At 37.3% G+C, this 24179-nt stretch overlaps 1 protein-coding gene across 5 annotated transcripts in view; it reads right to left on the bottom strand.

Moving 5' to 3' along the window:
• Positions 1–24179, bottom strand: part of MSH3 (mutS homolog 3) — a 186484-nt gene that overhangs the window by 115303 nt on the left and 47002 nt on the right. For all 5 annotated transcript variants that reach the window (XR_005782947.1, XR_005782945.1, XM_040449648.1 and 2 more), the window contains exons 9-10: positions 13878–13990; positions 11123–11237 (exon numbers count right to left, since the gene is read on the bottom strand). Coding sequence is in view for 3 of the 5 variants with exons in the window: in XM_040449648.1 (XP_040305582.1) it covers positions 11123–11237; positions 13878–13990 (228 nt within the window). In the remaining 2 variants the exon portion in view is untranslated. The remainder of the gene's footprint in view (positions 1–11122; positions 11238–13877; positions 13991–24179) is intronic.

Consider the following 24179-nt stretch of genomic DNA (forward strand, 5'->3'; position numbering starts at 1 on the left):
CCCTCCCTCCCACCCCCCATCAACCCTCAGTTTGTTCTCAGTTTTTAAGAGTCTCTTATGCTTTGGCTCTCTCCCACTCTGATCTCTTTTTTTTTTTTTTTCCTTCCCCTCCCCCATGGATTTCTGTTAAGTTTCTCAGGACCCACATAAGAGTGAAAACACATGGTAGCTTTCTTTCTCTGTATGGCTTATTTCACTTAGCAGAACACTCTCCAGTTCCATCCACGTTGCTACAAAGGGCCATATTTCATTCTTTCTCATTGCCACGTAGTATTCCATTGTGTATATAAACCACAATTTCTTTATCCATTCATCAGTTGATGGACATTTAGGCTCTTTCCATAATTTGGCTATTGTTGAGAGTGCCGCTATAAACATTGGGGTACAAGTGCCCCTATGCATCAGTACTCCAGATTTTACAGCTTATTCTTAACGGCAAGAAAAAATGGCAAGTCACTGAACTATGTGGAGGAAAAGCATGAGTGTTTGCATTATAAACCTACTGTACCTCTCATGGCTGTGATAAGATTTAAATACAACCCAGGTTCCTAAGCCAGTTATGGAAAGAAGGTTCCATCCAGGAGTCTAGAACCTAAAATCAGAGCCTGTGCTCAGAGAGATGCCTTCACTTGTAGATGACTCTCCCAACTAAAGCTCCAGAAAAAGAAATACCTTACTGCTTATTAGGAATACTGCCTAGTAAGAACTGTCCTTTAGCAGCATGATTTCTCTGACAGGTTTGACATACCTTCTGCAAAAACCTGTTAATGATTTTTAGAAGGAAGAAACTCTAACACTGATTGACAGCAAGTGTGTGTAGCTCTTTCACTCCTTCTTAGAGCACTTAACTTAATTTGCTTTGTATTACAGCAATTACATGTTCTTCTGCTACCCTCATTAATAGATCTAAGTTCCTTGAAGGCAAGAGTTATTTATGTCATACATTTTGCAGCACCTGCTGAGCCTAGCAGAACACAGATGTTCAACAAATGTCTGCCATTTTCTTATGGGAAAACCATTTTGGCTTGGTTGGTTGGTTTCCTTTGAATAAAGCTCACAAAGGTCCATAAAACACCCAGAGACAATAATAAAATGTAAAACATTATTTTCAGAAACAAACAATTAGGCAGTGATTTAGTGGGTAGCTGACAGGTGTTCACACACCTCCATGGTCAAAGATCCAAGTTGGAAGAGCTGATAGCCTGAACTTGAGTTAATATCTAGCCAGTTCCCATGTGTTTGGACAGAAGTCATTTCCTTCCCCTGTTCCTGACAAGTTGATTAACTAGAAGTGATTAACACTTGAGTACCTCCATCAAATACAGACTCTACAGGGATGCTCATCTGGTTTGAAAGACAGACTAATCAAGAACCCATAATCCAACAGCCTTTTCTAAAACATCTCAGCTAGCTGTCTTCATCGCCCATGAACACCAGAGCTGTAAGATAAATAAGTGACATTTAAGATCTGTGGACTGTCCAGAAACACTGTTCAGCTAGCTTCACCCTCAACAAGAACTAGTAAACTCAACAGTCCATACCCTGAAGAATGAAGTCTTAGGTTTAGGATTCTGAAAGAATCCCTGCTCCACCAATTAGTTGAGAGTTTTGTCACCTAACTCCAACTAAAAGTGAAATCCTACTCCTACTATGCCTCCAATGAACCTCTGAAGCAAGGCACTGTCCGAACCTTTAAAAAAAAAAAAAAAAAAAAAAAGAATTTCATGGAGCTCACAGAGAAGTTTACAGGGCTTAAAAAAAATTTTTTTTAATGTTTACTGATTTATTTTGAGGGAGAGAAACAGTAAGCAGGGGAGGGGCAGAGAGAGTGGGAGAGAGAATCCCAAGCAGGCTCCATGCTCAGCATGGAGCCTAACGTGGGGCCCAATCTTCCTGAACCATGAGATCATGACCTGAGGTGAAACCAAGAGTCAGACACTTAACTGACTGAGCCACTCAGGCGCCCCTACAGGACTGCTTTTGTGCCCTATTGCTAAAAAGTATCCATATGCATGAGAGAATTGGGTTTGGACTAACACACAGCCTAGTACAAAGAGCACTGGGGGGAGGAGGCTTAGAGTCCTCACCTATATTTTTACTGGATATAATTACTGGATACTCATAATACCAAAATGAACCCAATAAACTGAACAACCAAAGCAACTTAATTTAGCTCACAAAACCAGACCTTTAGAGAAACAGTATATGTTCTTTTATTAATTGGCAGTATTAATGAGTTGTGCATACAGTTTTTTGTTTTGCTTTAGTTTTTTTCCCTTATTGAACAAGTCCCCTAAATTTCAAAGTAGACACAGTGAGAAGCAAGGAGTTTATTTGAAACTGACGTCTGTATTTATTCTAATAAAAGAGATCAACCACTGGGCAATATTAAATTGGAATGATTCCTATGAAACAGTAATTATTAAGCAACATAAAAACCTAATAGGCTTTTGGGTTTCCCATATGTTTGTTTGATAATGTATTTTGGAGGTGGGCTCTTCTTTACAAATACAAAAGAAATTTCCTCCTGTCAGTGCCTATTTCCACTAGAATTATATATATTTTTGAACTCAGGGTTTTATCTGCCAGCATCCTTAGGAATTCAACATCGATCATCGATAGGATCATCGATATGAAATAATCAAGCAATTCTAAATTATTTATCCTTTTGGAAAAAGTCAAATTTTATGTGCTTTGAAATGAACCCCATCAACAATGCCTGGCTAGAATTCATGTTGTGTGAACCTGGATAAAAATCCAGGTAAGTAACATGGGAAAATACTTCATTAATATTTCAGACAACAAAAAAAACAAAGGATGCTTCTTTCCCCCTTAAGTTTTATAATGGGAGGAAAATGTCCTTGCTGAAAATTTGCCAGAGTAATTTAAGATTCTGTGTCACCCCTACCCCAGTTTTTTTAAAAAATGAAAACCAATCTTTCTGATTTAGAGGAAGTTAAAGGTACACGTATTATCTCAAAGCCCAATCCCTTACAAAGATCCTATTCAAATATAATTTGAAACTTGAAACAAACAAACAAAAACAACCAACCCCTACCATTACCTATAAAATGGTGGAATAGTGGAAAATAGTTCTCTATGTATAGTTTTCATAGTTCATACATTCACCGTGTGTCTAATCTTTTCATTAACTTATTTATTATAAAACTTCAGTTTTATTGTAGAATCACTTCAAGTTGATTTGTAATTAACAAAATGAATATCTTTACATTCCTAAAAGATGCCAAGTACATTAGAGAGGAAAATAATAAGAAAGGTATATAAAAGGGCCCCAAGTGATTCTTTAGGGTAATACACAGGACACTGAATATAGCCATATTCACAGCTATTAATAATAACAGTGAAAGGACACAAAGCAAAATTTAAAAAAGTTAAAGACACATAAGACAAAGTCTGGAGGAAACTAAGGGCAAGCTTCCAAAAGTCTTCTCCTGGTGGAGTCACACAGGATGTGTTTAATTTCCCCAGCACTGAGTTATGATGATATGTGTGAAATGGCCACCAGAGAAGCACATTAGAGACTCAGCACCTGGGGTTTACACTGGAAGCTGGTCACATAGGCATCTTTTCCCTTACATGTACCAAAATTCCAGCTCCCAGAAACAAGCAAGTAGTTAGCATAAACCAAGTTCTTTTCACAGTTTAGGGAGAGTGAGCCATTCATATCAGAGAAAGCTGGAAAATTTCCCAGATGCCAGTTAAGGGTCAAGCTCACAAGTAGGTCTTCCAAGTTGTCTCATCAGGTCTGCTATGTTAACCATTATGTGCACATCTCTCTTTTCAAGTTCTATTTCTCTTCAAGTATATGTGTTATGTTTATTCACTTTAGTGTTCCTTCTAGTTTACTCTTCACTCCTAAATTGATCTTATTCTTTAATACACAGATCATTCTTAAATCCTATCATCTCATTTCAAAGCTTTCCTATTTCTCATTTGTTCTTTCACATCTAGTATCATTTTCTTATCTACTAGCTAGTATCACTGTATTGTGAAGTAGCAGGTTATAGTTTTTATTTCATTTGTGGGCATCTTTCTGGCACACATTCATTTTCTGTAAGGATGCTATGTGGCTCTTGATTCTGTTTCTTCTTATAAACATTTTGTTTAAGATTTGAATTTGGTGGGGCGCCTGGGTGGCGCAGTCGGTTAAGCGTCCGACTTCAGCCAGGTCACGATCGCGCAGTCCGTGAGTTCGAGCCCCGCGTCGGGCTCTGGGCTGATGGCTCGGAGCCTGGAGCCTGTTTCCGATTCTGTGTCTCCCTCTCTCTCTGCCCCTCCCCCGTTCATGCTCTGTCTCTCTCTGTCCCAAAAATAAATAAACGTTGAAAAAAAAAATTAAAAAAAAAAAAGATTTGAATTTGGTTTTTTCTATTTTTAATTTTTAAGTTGGTTATCTTTTTAATGTTTGTTTATTTTTGAGAGAGTCCGAGCACGAGCGGGGGAGGGATAGAGAGAGAGAGGGAGACACAGAATCTGAAGCAGGCTCCAGGCTCTCAGCTGTCAGTGCAGAGCCCAACAAGGGGTTCGAACTCATGAACCGTGAGATCATGACCTGAGACGAAATCGGACATTTAACTGATTGAGCCACCCAGCATACCACTATTTTTATTTTTTAAGTGAAATCATTTTTCTGGAAGTTTTAGAACAGAGGAATCGTTTAAGATAGCTGTACAATTTCACACATCTCCCTCTTCTGTCGTTAATGTGTGATGTTCAAAAATGGCACCTGACTTTTGCTTTCATTCAAAAAGATTAAATGCGTGAGAATTATCCTTTAACCTTAAACAATTAAAAAACTGGACAATTTTATAGTTTTAAAAGACTGTTTTCAGCTATTAGACATCAGACAGCACAGAACCGTGATACCAGAGACAAGAAAAACAAATGAGGTAAACATTATGAGTGACTTTTTGCAGAGAACAAGAGAACTAGAATTTGTAAGACAGAAAGCCAGAGATGATAGAGATGCACACAGAAAGAGCTCCTAAGATCTGCAAAAGGGTCTGCTCAGGTCTCTGCCCAAGTACTCATCCTTAAATGTGTGGGGGGACCTCCATGAGGTCAAGGAAAGAACCACAAGAAAACACTAGGTCAAACATTGACCAGGGTATACACAGGGCTTACAATAGTTTGCTCTCTGACCAACTAGCGTGGAAATACCTCAAAATACCTGGGGCACTGGGTGGAAGCCTCAGAAGAGTACTGCTTTAGTACTCTTTAGTACTTTAGTACTAAAGTACTTTAGTAAAATAGACGCAGACAAGGATTTCCCAATTTTGGTACTAATAACATTTAAATATATATGTGTATGTGTTACACTGAGATATGATTCACATACCACACCATTTATTTGGAGTATGCAATTCAATGGTTTTTAAGTATATTAACAGTTAGATTGTGCAACCATCATCATTATGTAATTTCATAATGCATTTGTTAAATGCATCAAGTATTTTATTCTTTTTTTATGCTATTATAAATGAAATTATTTCATTTTTAGATTCTTCATTGCAAGGTTACAGATATACAGTTATACAGGTATACAGTTAATTTGGGTATATTGATCTCATATCCTGCAACCTCATGAACTCATTTTATACACTTTAATATTTTTTGTGGATTCTTTAGGATTTCTATACAGAATTTCATGTTAACTGCAATAGCAGACAGTTTTACTTCTTCCTGTACAATTTGGATGCCTTTTATTTCATTTTCTTGCCTAATTGCCATGGCTACACTTTCTAGGACAATACTCAATAAAAGTGAGAAAACACTGCCTCTTCCTATTCCTGTTCTTGGGGCGGGGTGGGAGTTAGCATTCATTCTTTCTCCCATTAAGTATGATATGAGGTTCTGAGCTTTTCATTCAGCTTGAGGAAGTTCCTTTCTAGTTCTAGTTTGTTGGATGTTTCTATTCATGAAGGGGAGTTTTAATTGTCTGTTGAGATGATCCTGTAGTTTTTATCTCTTATTATACTGACATGGTACAGAACGTTAATTTTCCATTTGTTAGACCAAACCTATAGTCCTAGAATAAATCCCATAGTCATGATGTATAATCCTTTATTTTGCTGGATTCTATTTGCTTGTATTTTTTTGAAGATTTTCATGTCCATATTCATGTTGGTCTATAGTTTCTTCTTTTATGGTATCTTTATCTGGTTTTTGGACTGTTGAATTTAGGGCTAAATAAGTATTTTCTACAGAGGAATATCCTGTCTATTTTAGGATATTCAGCCACATCTCTGGTCTCTACCCATTAGAGGTCATTAAAATAATTGTAAAATTCATTTTCACTAGTAAAAGTAAACACTCTACATTACCATTCTGCTATAAGAAGTTTTCTAAGAAAAAGCTGTTACAGTTCACCTGGGGTGGATTTTCTCATTCTTTCCTAAATTTCCAAAAACTATGTGAAGTTCTGACCATACCAATCTTAATAAAAGTCATCTGAAAACACAAAAGCACTCATTTCCAACATTAACAAAAATGCCAATTCCTTTACAACTTCATCAATTTGGGAATCCAACCTGGGAGTCTGTCATAATGACTAATATCCCTCATATTCTATTTATTCTATTATACTATTTTGCTCTGGACAAAGCTATTTAAACTCTCAAAACAAACTGGAACCTCAAAAAAAATTTTTTTTAATGTTTTTAATGTTTCTTTATTTTTGAGAGAGAGAGACACAGTGTGAGTCGGGGAGGGGCGGAGAGAGAGGGAGACACAGAATCCGAAGCAGGCTCCAGGCTTTAAGCTGTCAACACAGAGCCCAATGTGGGCTCAAACTCACAAACTGCAACATCATGACCTAAGCCGAAGTCGGACTCCCAACCGACTGAGCCACCCAGCCACCCTGGGAACCTCCAAATTTAACCTATCTAATAAAATCTCACTTAATCCAATTTTAAGAATACCTAAAATGACATATTTTCTCTAATATCCTAAATTTCTATTGTAAAGGCACAAAATAAATGCATATCAAGATTTTTATGAAATATGCCAGTTTTTATGAAAGCATTTGCAATACAAAGAAAATAAAAACTTCCCCATTAACACAGCTCTTGAAGTAAACATAATAGTATCTTATGCTGCTGAACTGTTTTTTAAATTTTTTGTAAATGTTTATTTAATTTTGAAAAAGAATGAGAGTGTGAGTGAGGGAGGGACAGAAAGAGGTAGACACAGAATCCGAAGCAGACTCCAGGTTCTGAGCTGTCAGCACAGAGCCCAACCTGGGGCTCGAACCTGTGGACTGTGGGATCATGACCTGAGCTGGGATCGGACGCTTAACTGACTGAGCCACCCAGGCGTCCCCCATTATGCTGCTGAACTTTTAAAGTAATATAACTGAATTCTCAATACACAAGAACATTCATGTTTTCCAAAGTAATTACCTTGAGAGGTTACATTCTTTTTCCAAAATGTAAGTGTGGAATCACTCTTCTGGAATTATCTTCAAAGTTCAATCACATGCCATCTATATAACATCATCATTCATATTTCACATTTAAACAAAACAATAGTACCAGTTTGCCATTGGTACATTTTGGCAATTTCCAATCAAAACCACACTCACAGGATGAATTCCTTCCTTCTTTCTTTTTCTTCCATTAATCCTGTATTTACTGATTGCCTGCTTGGTGCTGGGCATATTCTGAGTGATAGAAATTTATACCATGTGAGGGCTTAACATTCTGGATCTCCATTTTTCTTGTTTTTGGCTCTATGGCATTGAGAGGAGGGGATCACCCAACTACCAGATTAGACACATACTAAGTCATCAGCAGATTCAGTTTCCTGACCAAGGCCCAACACCACCACCAAATACAAAATGAGAAGAATTCAGCTTCATGTAATTTATCAAGTTAGAGGATTTAAAAATAAACTAATTTGGGCGCCTGGGTAGCGCAGTCGGTTAAGCGTCCGACTTCAGCTCAGGTCACGATCTCGCGGTCGGTGAGTTCGAGCACCGCGTCGGGCTCTGGGCTGATGGCTCAGAGCCTGGAGCCTGCTTCCGATTCTGTGTCTCCCTCTCTCTCTGCCCCTCCCCCGTTCATGCTCTGTCTCTCTCTGCCTCAAAAATAAATAAACGTTAAAAAAAAAATTAAAAAAAATTAAAATAAATAAAAAATAAATAAAAAATAAAAAAATAAACTATTTTAATTTCAATATAAATAAACACATTTTACTATTTAGTATTATTCTTACTTTGACTTAAAACTAAAGAGGACATGATAATGTTTTTAGAACCAAATATATCTACTTCTAAATACATCAGAGCCTGACTTAATTTAATTTAATTTAATTTAATTTAATTTAATTTAATTTAATTTTAAAAAGGCACAGAGGGGTGCCCGGGTGGCTCAGCTGGTTAAGCGTCCGACTCCAGCTCAGGTCATGATCCCATGGTTCGTGGGTTTGAGCCCCGGGTCCGGCTCTGTGCTGACAGCTCAGAGCCTGGAGCCCGCTTTAGATTCTGTGTCTCCCCCTTTCTTGCCCTTCTCTTGCTCATGATCTGTCTCTCTCTGTCTCAAAAATAAATAAAAACATTAAAAAAATTTTTTTAAATAAATAAATAAATAGAAAGGCAGGGAGGTGGTGGCTGGTTGGCTCAGTCGGTTTAGCGTCCCACTTCGGCTCAGGTCATGATCTCACGGTTCTTGAGTTCGAGCCCTGAGTTGGACTCTGTGCTGACAGCCGAGAGCCTGGAGCCTGCTTTGGATTCTGTGTCTCCCTCTCTCTCTGCCCCGCCCTTGTTCATGCTCTGTCTCTCTCTCTCTCTCTCTCTCTCTCTCTCTCTCTCTCTCTCTCTCTCTCTAAAATAAATAATAAACATTAAAAAAATTGTTTTTAAAGTCAGTTTCTTTATTCCAAAATTAATACTTCATTGCTTGGTGATATAGAAATAGAAACAAGTCTTGGGGCGCCTGGGTGGCGCAGTCGGTTGAGCGTCCGACTTCAGCCAGGTCACGATCTCGCGGTCCATGAGTTCGAGCCCCGCATCAGGCTCTGGGCTGATGGCTTGGAGCCTGGAGCCTGTTTCCGATTCTGTGTCTCCCTCTCTCTCTGCCCCTCCCCCGTTCATGCTCTGTCTCTCTCTGTCCCAAGGATGAATAAAAACGTTGGAAAAAAAAAAAAAAAAAGAAATAGAAACAAGTCTTAATGGGCAAGTTATCAGTCACTAATTCTACCTCATTTAGAGGGGCTCTCTATCTTGAGGAAGTCAAATGGTAGGTAGTTTGCCATCCTTTCATTACAGGGATCCAGCACAGTCAACCGTATGGATCAATCTCTTCCGTAAGTCTCCTATCACTGGAGCTTAATGTGGAACCCAATGAGGTGTTAATACCAGGCTCATACTCTTTAACAAAACAGTTCAGCCATAGTAAAAGATATACAGATTAATAATACAGTACTCAGGTTAAAAAATAAAACACCAGTTAGAACTCCCCTGTGCCATTTCCCCCACCAACCTTTATTGCTTCCCCTCCTTCCCCAATAGAAGAAGAAATCACTCTTCTGAATTTGTTGTTCATCACTTCCACGTATGTCTTTGTACCTTCCCTATATACCTGTGTATACTTTTTAATTTTTTTTTTTTTTGAGAGAGAGAATGAGTGCGTGCATAAGCAGAGGAGGAGCAGAGAGACATGGAGAGAGAGAATCCCAAGCAGGAACCCTGATGTGCACCTTGATCTCACGAATGGTGAGATCGTGATCTGAGCCGAAATCAAGTCAGATGCTTAACCGACTGAGCCACCCAGGCACCCCATACACATGCATGTATTCTTAACTAATATTCCTAAGCACTACTTCAGTTGTGACTTTTTTACATGTTTCTAACTTCATATAATAGTATGTGCTATATGTCCTTCAGCAATTTGATTTTTGGCTCAATATAATGGTAACACAATTTTTTGAATACTGGTATGTGTAACTCCAGTCCATTTATTTTCATTGCTGTGTAACACCACACTGCATGAATATAACATAATAAATCCACTCTCCTGTTGATGGACATTTAGACTGATTTTAAAAAGGACAAAACGCTTTCAGAGAAATGATATTCTGTTCTATCCTAAATACTACGTAGAACACACACCAAAAAAGACATTACAAAAAGATTCCCAAGGGACATGCCTTTCTCCCATCCTCCTCAACAACCAAATCAGGACGACCTCTTTGTTCCCCACTTCATACTCGGCCATTTTATTGAGGTAGCTCCTATTTGCCCACCCACCTCTGCAGAACAGGAAGAAGCTTACTTATCAAGGATCAAAATGATAAAGGGTAATTCTTCACAAAGCCAAAAACAAGGGACTGCTGAAAGTGAAATAGAGAAAGGCAAGAAAATGATCCCACTACCTTTTTTTATTCCACTGGTTTTTAGACTACTATCTTCCTAGCATGTCAACTGCCAGTTTTTAAATCTCTGAACTCTACAAAGTTAATCACTCTTTTAAAAAGCTATGTTAGTATCTATCCTCTTTATCTCCAACTTTATGATCTATGGAGAACTGAAACTAAGAATAAGAAAGGCAGTGAAGTTTTATGAATGTTTTTTAATACCACTCCTTAATTCTACTTAATACTACTTACCAATTAACTGTGCTTTAGAATTCAGTATATTAAAAAGGTACATGAATACAAATTGGCAAAATTCTTATGGATATTTTTATATTAATTAATATGTTTCACCAACAGTACCCATATAGGTCATCCTTGCCCCTAAACAGAATATTCTATCAATAGTAGCTGAACTTCTCTGAGTACCATACTTATCAAATTCAATTTAAGAAATACTTTTATACACTGAAATACGGAGAGACTGAATCACACTCTAAAGCTGGACGTATTATGGTTTAATGACGACATACAGTAGAAAACAGAAGAAGACTTTTTGTCAGTCAATAATCAAAGAAAAGTCAATAATGTAAAACTTCCCAGATGCTCTTACTTCCAAATGAATCCACATGAACTTCAAGCCAAAAGAATTTTAAAGAGGAATTTTTCTTAAAGAAAATGTTTTTAATAAAACTCTACCCCTTTGTTTTTTTGTTTTGTTTTGTTTTGTTTTGTTTTAAAAATTACTTACTTGGGTTTGGAAAGCACCTTTTCCAAGTTAAATTCTTTGAGGTATCTTATTATAGCAGCCAAAGAGCAAATCACAGTCTTCTCCAAGTTAATGATGCCAGAAAAACTTTGAGAACCTAAAAAAAAAACAGAACATAGACTTTCATTAAAATTATTGTTCACCATTGTTAGAAATAAACTTTAAGTTAAGTGAAATTCAGCTTATGGTTATTGAAATGATAATTTAGACAATACTTCCTAAAACTGCCCTTTGGAAAAATGTTAGAAGATTACAAATACCTAGGTCATGGAAAAACAGGCATTTTGATAGTGAAAAACAGGCATTTTGATAGTGAAGCCTTTTCTGGAGAGCAACTGAGCAATTGAGCAACTTTTTCAAAATATTAAAACGCCCATCCCCTTTGACCCAGAAATACTCTAAAATGCATGTCAGAGATGTATTTACAAGGAAGTGAGCTGAAAAATCTTTTGTAATAGTGAAATCTAGAGACAACTTAACTGAACATCAATAAGGTAATAGTTAAATAAATTTTGATAAGTCCAGATTATTATGCATCTACCAATAAGAATGACTTACAACTACCTATAAAGGCACAGAAAACTATCCATAATATATTGCTGAGTGAAAGGGGGGAAAGTTGTACAATTATTCTCATCTCTCAGCAGGAATACTGCTTGCCATCTGGTCTCCCAGCTTCATCCCTGTGCCTTAGAGGGTATTACTCTCAACAGAGCAGCCAAAAGAATCCTTTTTAAAATGTACAGCAGACCATTAGACTCCTTTGCTTATAAAAATCCTCCAACATGAGAGAAGCAGCTCAAACCCTTACAGAGGTCTGGAGGTGAATAACGCCCCACAACTTGCCTTCCACCTCCTTTATTCTCTTCCTTAGTTACTCTGTTCTAGCACCCAGGCTCTGTCTTATTCCTTAAACATAACGGGTACCTGAGATATGCTGTACTTACTGTTGTCTCTGCCTGAAACACTGTTCCTTCACATGTCCAAATGGCTTTACCCCTAAACTCCTTCAATCTTTGCTCAAATCTTTGTTTAAGTGCCATTTTCTCAGTGAGGCCTTACTTCATCACCCTATTCATGTTCACCCTCCTCCATGCCTTATTTTCTTTGTTAACACTTATCACCTTCAAACACACTAACTTAATTTATTGTACGTATCCGCCCTTAGAATGTGAACTCCAGAAGGGCAGGAATTTTTGTCTGTTTTATTCCTTATTGTATGTGTGATGCTTCACAAAATAGGCCATCAATAAAAATTAGTTAAAAGAATAAATCCAGGTTAGATTAAATATACAGAATTATGCACATATAGTTATATGTGTAGATCTGTACATAGAAAAATTCTTAAAGATTTGAGGGGAGGGACTTTTACTTTTTTCTTTATGCACGACTATGTTTGGACTTTTTTTGCAATAGCCATTTGCTACTTTCAGAAATAAAAAACATTACAAAATATCCTCTACAAATCAGTAATACCAAATACATTAATTCCAAATGTGGCTTTTTATAAAACCAAGGTATAAATAAAGAGTTAACAAAACTCTTCCACCTTCTGAGAATTTCATCTTTTAACTTTCTATCTCTAGTCCCCAGGATATCTGATAAATTAGATGACGTGCCAGTGTGTTCTGAGGTAACACTGCATGTGGTTAAGAATGACCTGAAACCAGTAAATGGCACCTGGACTAAGAAGAATTACTGATTCTACAATTTGGGTCTTCTCTGAGTATACGGACTCTGAAGTTGGCACTGTATGAGGCTTCTAAACCTGGGCAGATCCTGATGAGTGTCTCCTGCCTCTGCAGCTGAGCTGTCACTCAGAGGGATGGGACAAGTAGCACGACTTCAGCCCTCAGTGACCCTATGCACTGCTATAAACCCTGTGTGGGGCTATTCCCACTAAGAGGAGCAAGTGCCCTATTAGCAAGCTGGGTTTCCTCTCCCCCACCCTTCCAAGTGAATCTGATGCCAAAAGTGGCTTATGGTAGGCCTGGGACTTAGTCCTGTCTTTACTTGAGCATAAGACAACAATCCCTTGTGATAATACAGACTGTGTCAGAAGTGGGTTACCCTCACAGACACTCAATTCAATCTGGCACCACGAGATTAAAGGAGATGGGCAGAGAAATGCTAACAAGACACTGGTGCCTGTAGGAGGGCCAAGGGGAGACTGGTCTATCTACGGTCTAATGGTAACAGTCCTATAGCATGTGATAGGATATAAAAATGAACCTTAACAGAAGTTGGACTAGCAGGAAGGAGAGGTACAGACCAAATCAAGCAATGATACCTGGCGAGGACAGGTGAATTAAACAAATAATGGTTACTTAACATATTAAGACCCTGTCATTAATGTTCTGGTATTTAAATTCTGGCAATCAATCTAACAAAACACTAGCCTTTATCAGGAGATTTAACCAAATACTCTGCAAAACTGCAAGGAAAATAACGGGCTATTTTTTAAGAGAAGCAAAAAGGAAGGGTGATCAGTAATACCTTACACTCCAATGAATCTGTCAAAAACATGAAGTTACTAAACAGTCATAACTACAAAGGAAGAAGCTGCAGGGGGTGTTTTGATGAGTGCAAGAACAGTGAACACCTGCCTCTACTCTTGCCAGTTATTTAGCGGTAACTGCCTAGTTTTCATTAAGTTGAAAATCAAACTCGCACCTTTATCCAAATCTCAACTCAGTTGTATTTGAGGACATTAGGCTAACACATATACAATATTTACCTTGGATGTCAACTACATCTTTTGCATAAAACTCTGTAACTGCCTGGAAAGCATGGCTGTATTCAAAATACACGTTATCCATCCTTTCTACTCGAATTCTGTCATCCCGCACACTGAAAGAAAAAAATGAAAACTTCAAAGATAATTATTCATAATTGGAACTATCTGTATTTAGGCCTTGGCCTGACCAAAAAAAGAAATTCATTCTTTATTCCTTCCTAAGTTGAAAAAAAGAGAAAGATCTAAAGTTTCCCTGTTAAAAGGTCTCATTTCATAAAATATAATTACCACTTTTACCACTGGTATTTTATATCAAGTAGTACACTGGGATTATCAAGAACCCATTGAATTTGAGGTCAATTACTTTAATAAATACAAAAGGGAGAAAAATGGAAAAGCATCATTTTAATTTAATTGCACCATTTGTTTAAATACTCTACCAATTAAATACATCATCAAGTAATTCTTTCTCTGAAATGGCATCTTTGTCTGGTTGGCTTTTTGCTAAGTCTGTTTCTACCACACTCACCATTCAAACACAGTAAATTCTCCCTGGGTCAACTCTGTCTTCATTTAAAGTACTTCTATAGTCTCTGTAAAATTCTGTGCACACATGCATGTCTAAGATTATGTGAGTACATAAAACCATATCATCCATGCTGACTAGTACATTTTCTTTCTCATCTTCTGTGGCACAGAGCTCCCCATTCCCCCCCTCCTCCCCTCCTTCCCTTGTCACCTCACTACCAACCAATGTTAACAGCCTAGAGTGAAACTTAATTTTATTTCATGTTCATATGCTCAAACACAAGCATATATCATATACATTCATACTCAAACATGTCCTTGTTTTATAAAAATGGGATGACTTGGGGCGCCTGGGTGGCGCAGTCGGTTAAGCGTCCGACTTCAGCCAGGTCACGATCTCGCGGTCTGTGAGTTCGAGCCCCGCGTCGGGCTCTGGGCTGATGGCTCAGAGCCTGGAGCCTGTTTCCCATTCTGTGTCTTCCTCTCTCTCTGCCCCTCCCCCGTTCATGCTCTGTCTCTCTCTATCCCAAAAATAAATAAACGTTGAAAAAAAAAAATTAAAAAAAAAAAATGGGATGACTTCACACTAGCTCTGTGTATTATTTCATAAGCAGTTAACTCTTGGAAATTTCTCCACATAAAGTGACCTAGCAACAGCTAATTGTTTGTAATGCCTGAAAAATACTTCATAGTATGTAAAAGTCATAACTTATTCACCGATTTCTTTTATTATTGGATATTCACTTGATGTTAACATTTGTCATATGTTGCTTTAGAACATTTTATCTAAAATGGTGCTTTGGAAAACAGTGTGGAGGTTCCTCAAAAAATTAAAAGTAGATCTATCCTTTGACCCAGCAATAGCACTGCTAAAAACTTACCCAAGAGATACAGGAGTGCTAATGCATAGGGGCATTTGTACCCCAATGTTTATAGCAGCACTTTCAACAATAGCCAAATGATGGAAAGAGCCTAAATGTCCATCAACTGATGAATGGATAAAGAAGATGTGGTTTATATATACAATGGAATACTACTTGGCAATGAGAAAGAATGAAATCTGGCCATTTGCAGCAATGTGGATAGAACTGGAGAGTGTTATGCTAAGTGAAATAAGTCAGGCAGAGAGAGACAGATACCATTATGTTTTCACTCATATGTGGATCCTGGAAAACTCAACAGAAGACCAGGGAGGAGGGGAAGGGGGGGAAGGCGGAAAAAGAAAGTTACAGAGAGGGAAGGAGGCAAACCATAGGAGACTCTTAAATACTGAGAACTGAGGGTTGATGGGGGGTGGGGAAGAGGGGAAAATGGGTGACAGGCATTGAGGAAGGCACTGTTGGGATGGTGTTGTATGAAGACCAATTTGACAATAAATTAAATATTAAAAAATAAATAAAATAAAACAGGAAATAAAACAGAAAAAAAACAAAAAATAAAAAATAATAAAAACAATAAAATAAAAATAAAAATTTAAGTAATAAAAAAATGTAAATTCACATTGATGGGTATGTCAAAGGGGCACCAGGAGTCAATTGAAAGAACTACCAATGGCCAAAGCTGAAATATTTGAGCAGCTTAATAAATAATGTACTATAAGATTTTAGCCCAAAGTATAAAATAAATATTCCATGAGTCCAATAGATAGATAGATAAATAAATAAATAAATAAATAAATAAATAAATAAATAAATAAATAAAACACCCATTTTGACTTTAAAAAAGGTAAGGAAACACTACGTTAAATAAATAAGCAAACAAACAGCACACACTCCTCCTCAGTCACATTCATCTCACTACCATCTGAAAAAGTAAACACTATCTTTAATTTGGTGTATATTAGTACCACATAGGTTTTTAGACTTTGCAATATACCTTAGCATCTTTATACAATATGTTGTTTTATTTCATGTGGTAAATTTTACTTAAGTGGTACTTTATTTCACCTATCCTTCTATAAATTGCTTTTACATTCAGCATTATAAAATTTATACATGAAGCCAGATAAATCTCTCTTAATTTTTAACTACTTCTAAGTATTCCATTATTTCTTATATTTTCTAGTGAATTTTTAAGGTTTGCTTTTCAAATTAAGTTCACCTGAATTTATTTGGGGGGATGGTATAAAGTTAGAAACACAGTTTGATTTTCCATATGATCATTCATTAATGTTCAAAGCACTGTTTATAAAACATTGTGTCTTTTTCTACTACTTCATAATGTTGCATCCAATAAATATCATATTTCTATATACGTGTGACCCTGTTACTGGCTTCTCTATCCTGTTCCACCATTCTTTTTATATATCTCTGTATCAGGACCACAGTACCTTTATTTCCATGGCGTGGCATCAGTTATCTGTGGCACGGCCCCTAGACCTTGCTTTTCAAGATTGCCTTGACTACTTATAGGCCTCTGATTTTCTTTATAAATTTCAGGTTCATCTTGCCAAGTTTCACAAAAACCTTATTAGGATTTTGAATGGATACACAATGAATTAATTTAGAAGTATCTTAACAAATCGAGATATCCCACTGTTAAAGACAGTACAATTTCTCTATCTCTTTTATACATAATAATGTTATGTAATTTTCTCCATGTTTTATATTCTTTGGTTGTGCTCCTAGGTATATTACAGATTAATACTACTGTGAAGGGAAACATATTTACTAGAGAGCTATGGTGGTATACAAAACCTATCAATTTTTGTACATAGTAACTACTGAATACTCCAATTTATTTTCTTGTATTGTCTATGTATGCATCAATATCACCTGGAAAAAAAACGTTTTTTTTTTAGTCTCTCCCTTATAATTTCTAATCTTCTTTTCTTTTTCCTATCGCATTACACTACTGGCTAAGACCTTCAGGCCGTGTTGAACAAAGGTAATGCTAACATGCATCCTTTGTCTTCTTGCTGACAATAATAGGAATCCTTCTAAAGTTTCACTCTTAAGTACAATACTTGCTACAAGTTTTTGAATAAATGACTTATTGGCTTAAGATTTGGTAAGTTTCCCAGTTTTGGGAAAAAATGTTTCATCATAAAGGATTATTGAGTCTTAACCTAATGCTCTTTCTACATGTGTTAAAATAATCACATGGCTTATCTCACTTAATTTCTTAATATATTATTCATATTTTCTAATGCTGAATAATCCTTGTCATGATGTTCTGTGCTACTTAAGTAAAGTTATAAACCTGATTTCTTACTGGGTTTTTTTTCCCCCAGAAAATCTGTGCCAGCATACCTAGCTCCAAAAGCTTTTTCTGTTCTACTACAAGACTAGGCAAGCATAAGCTGATCCAGGAAGAAATCTAAGAGGGAGGATTTTCTCCCATCTGTGGTGCTGAAGAAGGATTTTTTTCACCTTAATCCACTGGATAGAGAGTATCAGACTAACTTTAACAAATCTCTTATCAATTTTTATCTTCCTGTAGACTCCCTTAATACCTGGATTTTTAGAAGCCTGTAGTAAAGGTATTATTTAGGAACTCAAAAAACAGTGAATGACCTTACATGAGCTCCACAGTGATTTTGTACAAATTCCTAGAATGAACGCAAGAGGCAGCTGGTTACTCAATTACTGTTCTAATTAACGTTTTGTTTGATAAGCAGATAAGGATTTAGAAACCCATTAAATTTGATAAAAATGGACTTGTTAGTTATCCTTGAGGCTTTCATGGAAGCATCACAAGAGTGTTAAATTCATCATTCTGCAATCTGTATATTGAACATCTTCATGCAAACATTTTTCCACAAACTGGTTGGAGTTATAAAATCTGTTTTGTCAGATTTCTTAATTGAAGAAAGTTATGGTAAATTTAAATCACTATCTTTGAAACAAATGTCTACTTTAAACACTGTGTACATAATGAGTAATAGCCAACCAGAATTTTGTCAAACTAGATTTTAGTAAAACTTCTACATTAAGCACAGAACTGTTGATCTGGATGTCCTCAAACTACAGTCTGTGGAATACCTGCATAAAAATCACCTGCAACACACATTAAAGGCACAGATCCCATACTCCAAACGTATTGGATCTGAATTCAGCAGGAAGTTAGGGGAGAAGGGGTATTTTCATTTTCAACAGAGTTTTCAGGATGATTCACAGGCAATCTGCAGACTGGATACAGTCATCTACATGAGCCACACTGGCAGTCACTGCAAGGCTAGAACACAAAGAGGAAGTGTAAATCTTTTCCAACAACAGTCTAGGTTTCAGCTGCTCTTTTACAGGTGGGTAGTAAGTATCTTTCCACTAAAAAAATTTTAAAGAAATAAACTATGGTCATGTAACTGACCTGAGTCTAAAAAATTATAAAGACACTCTCCCTTTCCCATCCTTTACAGAGGCTGTTTGTGGCCAGGGCATAAGCCTCCTGAATGGAAAGGAAGCTAAATAGAGGCTGTGCTCCTCCCTGGGCCCAGGGTGGTGACTCCCCTTCTGTGCTGGATCGGAGGACTATGGTCAAAATAGCAGTCTCAGTCATTACATGGGGTATGCCAAGCTGGACTGTTTTAAATTAAGATTTCTAATTTAAAAAAAATCCTTTTCATATGCAACATGCCTCTCTGTTGCCAAATGTATTGTTTTTGAAAAATTAAATGGTGATAAAACTCTCAATGAGTGTGGAACCCACACTAAAAAAAAAAAAGTAACTTCAGACCCAATAATATCTTTTAATGTCAACTTGAACATAAAACTGATGACTCTCTGGTGTTGAATAATAGACCACCTACAAAGATCTTGATCTAAGGTTCAACTGTGACCAAACAAATGTCAGCTTACCAATTTTATGATCTATGCTAACTTTAGAAACTATAATTTTTATAGACAAAAAGAGCCTTGTTAAAGGCTGACAATCTGCTATAGGAAAACTCACAAAGCCTCTACTGACAGTATTCTTACTAATAATAAAAATACTGATGGAGTTCCAAGCATCCTGGCTGAATGATTAATTCTCTCCTCTGAAGATAGCATGTAACACAGATCCAGAATGAATAAAACAGACCGTGTAACAGTTACGATGTCTCTGTATGAGAATTAGTATGAAATTCATTAGTCTTATCACCATTTATAGTAGGGAACTATAGGAAGGCTAAGGGCATTATGTGAAATTAAAATTATAAAGACAACCACTAGCCCTAACAAATATCAGAATCATCCCACAAAAACAAGGACAATAGGCCACATGGTGAAAGTCTTTAAAATATACAAAAATAGAATAAAAACCTAATATCAAATATATCTGCCAAAACAACAAATGTAAATAGGATGAACTCACTTATTAAAATAGAAGTGATCTCAGATTGGATTACAAAGGGGAAAAAAAATTCTGCTATAATCAGGAGTAAAACTTACAAGAGAGTAATTCAGAAAGGTTAAAAATAAAGGGATCACCGGAAAAAACTTGCCTAGATGAATAGACTAGTCAAATGCAAATTAAAAAGAAAACATGGGACAAGACTTTATTATCAGGCAAGACCGAATTCAGGACAAAAAGCACTAAATAAGACAAAGACAGGTGCTCCATACTGACAAAAAGGAGATGAAAGAAAGACTTCTCACCCCATTATCTTTCAAATTCTTTTAGATTTTTGAGCCACTAGAATATACTACCTCTTCAAAAAATAAAACTGTTGATTAGAAAAGCGAAAGAAAAGGAAAGAATGGATTACAGAATTTATACAGAAACTCCCAGGAGATGTTCATCCGCTTCCCTGGACTTGAACCCTGGAGTCTGAGTCCAGGGACAGAGTCGCTGGAGCCATCCTGCCACCTTGTGGAACATGAGAGGAAGGTGAACACAAGGAGGTGAGACAAAGGAGAAGAGCTCCTAAATGCAGCCAGGCCTGATTCTAGCCTACTTTCAAGCTTTTCACTTATACTTGCTGATATGTTCACATTCAACTTTAAACATTTTTGGTAAGAACTCACTACAAAATAAGAGATTTCAAACTGAGAAACGGAATCTTTTGCTACTCAGAGAAGGAAGTAGACACTATAACACAGCTTCCAAGAAAGTCGGCAAGTTCTACCCAAGTCCACATGGCCAACAGTGAACTGAGGCAAGGAAGACCTAAAGTTTGATTTTAGCTGGTTAAGTCTGCTTTAGATCAAACCAACAGGCAGGCAGAGTACCTGGAGTTTCTGGAGACTAGAAGGACCCTCCTCCCAGCCTTCCTCACCAAGTGGAGGAGATAGAATCTTAGCCAAGGTGCCACTGGGGACTAAAAACTAAAAGCAGATTTAGATCCTCTGCTGGATTAGAGAGTGGAAGTAAACACACCAGGCCCACCCACAAAGGACAGGCCTGATGGGGAATAGAAGGGAGGACTGAGAAGTTCCTCACTCACTATGCAAGCTCCATGAGGCCTCAGGACAGAGGGCCAAACCCCAGGAACTATTCAAGGCCAGCATGCAGGGCTGCTGTGATCTTTGAAAGAAGAAGAGGTAAGTTTTACATTAATGTAAGAAGTCTGTACTAAGAAAATTCATGTCTTTCTAAAACTTTCTCTAGCTTTCTCTAAACTTTTGGTTTTACTTTTTCTTCTTCTACAGTGATTGCTACTTATTTTGTTGTTGTTGTTAAGGTAAAGATGCATCAAAAAAATTTCCAATCTGGGGTGCCTGGGTGGCTCAGTCAGTTGAGCATGCAACTCTTGATTTTGGGTCAGGTCATGATCACGATCTCATGGTCATGAGATGGAAAGCCACTCAGCACTGAGCTGCTTAGGATTCTCTCTCTCTCTCGCTCGCTACCCTTCCCCTACTCAGGTGTGATCTCTCTGTCAAAATGAATAAATGAACTTTAAAAAAATAAATAAAATAAAATGAATTTTAAAAATACATACATTAAAAAAATCTCCAATCTGTCTTGGCAAACCTGACATGAAACTACTTCTCTGCAATGAAGTGAGGAAAATGAGAGGATTACAATACTCAAACTTGGGAAACCGAAGGCACAGGGAAAACGTGAAGGGGAGGAAACGGAGGCAGAAAAAGCCCAAGGGCCTCAAGAAGCCATTCATTTCTGCCCAGGGTCATGACCTTCCAGCTTTTCTTCCCTGACCCTGGAAATCTCTTATAATGAATTCTCTTCAACAACATTTTAAAACCTCCATCCTTTCTTAACTGTCTGCCCATTACAATCTCCACAGACCATACCCCAGACCTCTGTGCACATTCTTATTTAAAAGTTGGGCCAAGACTCACCTTCTCTAAGACGCTTTCCCAGAAGAAGAACCACATGCTAGGAAGGCGTGTGCTTTCTACTAGACACGTGGGACTGTGGTTTGTAAAGTAATAGCTTTAGAAATAAAGCTACCTTGTTTTAAGCACACATGCTTTTTGTTAGAAACTTTATTGCCAGAGGCAGAAATACAAACTGTAATATGCATTATAACGGAACGAAAATTTCATGAAATATTAACCAAAATAATAGGTCAACTATGCTATAAAACATTACTCCTTTTTAAGTCCAGAAACAGAGGTGAAGGAAGGGAATGGTTACTTCCTTGTGTGTTTTTCCTGAAAGGTCATGAAACATTGTGGTTGAAAGCATGTGCTTCAGAGCCAGGAAGTCTGGACCAAATGCCAGTTCTGCCATTTACCAGTTATACAACCCTAGACTCAACATCTCTCTGCTCAGTTGCCTCATCTATAAAATCAGTGTTAAAAGAACAGTAGCTCTTTCACAGGGTATTTGTGAAGACTAAATCTGTCAGTAAATGGAAAGCACTTAGAATAGTGTCTAAAACATATTGTTAACTATTTGCTATTATTATTACTATTATTACCACTACTTAAGAATAAAAGAAAGTAGTCACATACTCAAAAGAAAAAGGGAAAAAGAGAGAGAGCTTTAGAATAGGTGTAACTGGAGGAGACAGGAAAAGGAAAAAGACATGTCAGCAATAAGGAATATTTCCAGTAGCTACCAAATAGGTCTCCAATAGCACCTTTTTCACCCCAATGGAACAAGGGTGAAGGGAGGAAAAGCTAATGGGTGATTTCAGCAATCACTGCACCCCTTCCATACCATCTCACCTATTTCTGATACTTGAAAGCTCCTTAAACAGACACAAAGCATTTTCATTTCACAAGTAGAAACAAATGTTACTCAGTAGTCACTTAAATAGCAGTCTTAAAAAAAACATGAGAGAACAAAAAGTTATAGAAAGGCTAACCTATATACTAACATCATTTTTTTTTTAATTTTTTTTTTTCAACGTTTATTTATTTTTGGGACAGAGAGAGACAGAGCATGAACGGGGGAGGGGCAGAGAGAGAGGGAGACACAGAATCGGAAACAGGCTCCAGGCTCTGAGCCATCAGCCCAGAGCCCGACGCGGGGCTCGAACTCACGGACCGCGAGATCGTGACCTGGCTGAAGTCGGACGCTTAACCGACTGCGCCACCCAGGCGCCCCTAACATCATTTTTTAAAGTTAAACACAAGGAAAATTAAAAACAAAAGCAGCTAAGCTCTAAAATTGACTACTTAAGACTGTACTTATTGTGTAGTCTTTATTTTTGTGTTTTCCTGGATGATCCACCAACGCTTTAGCTTAATTTTTCTCACACACACACACACACACACACACACACACACACACACGCAGTCATCGATTTTATACTCATCTCTAATTGGGTCTAGCAGGGACAAATCGGCACAGTGGGCGTCTAGAGCTCCTGTCCCATTCACTCTATGTTTCTAATACATAAATAACATTTGAGACTAAACTTTTTAAAATGACATCCTAGAAACTCAGTGTCTAAAATATCTGCTAGAAGAACATAAAAATCCAGGTTACTTTTCAAAGTTAAGCTCAAAGTAAAGCCTAACCATAATTCAATGTGGCTAGAAGCGTCTTTTCAACTACCAAAGTGAAAACAACTAGTAATCACATGGAGAAAAAGGAACTTCAATCCCTATACTCCTACTATGCCCAAAAAATTTAATCAAAATATGTAAGAGAGCCAAAAGTTAAAACTATAAAACTTCTAGAAGAAAACATAAGAGAAAAATCTTCATGACCTTCAAGTAGGCAAAGATTTCTTGGGTCACAAAAAGCACTAACCATAAAAGAAGAAATCGACAAAACCATCAAAAACAAAACCTTCTGTCCTATACCTGGCTCCACAAGGGGTGTGCAATCTGCTTAAAATTCTCTTTTCCTCTCCCTCTCCCACACACACACACACACACACACACTCTCTCTCTCTAAAAAATAACAAAACAAACAAATAAAAAAATCCTTCTGGTATTCCAAGGTCATCAAGAAAATTAAAAGGCAAGCCAGAGGCTGGGAGGAAATAGTCACAATACATATACCTCACAAAGCATTTTTATTCAGAAGGTAGAAAGAATTCTAATTCTTACAGCTCAATCAGACAAGTAACCCAATATAACCCAAAACAGCCAGTAAGTACATGAAAATATCACTGGCCAACCCTCCAAAAAGGAAGTTAAACCAAAATGAGTCACCACTTCACACTCACTGTAAGGGCTAAAATTGTAAGACTAGCAATACCAAGAGCTGGCAATGCAGACGTAGGGCAACTACGACTCTCATACCCTACTGGTGGGAGTATTTAACGGGGCAACTACTTTGAAAAATAGTTTGGTTGTTTCTTACACAGTTAAGTACATATTTACCCAACCCAGTAATTCCACTTCCACTACCCCTAGGTATTCACCCCAAATAAAAACATATGTCCATTAAAAAAAACTAGTATACGGGGGTGCCCGGGTGGCTCAGTTG

Source organism: Herpailurus yagouaroundi, unplaced genomic scaffold (assembly GCF_014898765.1).
Source record: "Herpailurus yagouaroundi ecotype Mexico unplaced genomic scaffold, PumYag 29, whole genome shotgun sequence".
Classification (NCBI taxonomy): domain Eukaryota; kingdom Metazoa; phylum Chordata; class Mammalia; order Carnivora; family Felidae; genus Herpailurus; species Herpailurus yagouaroundi.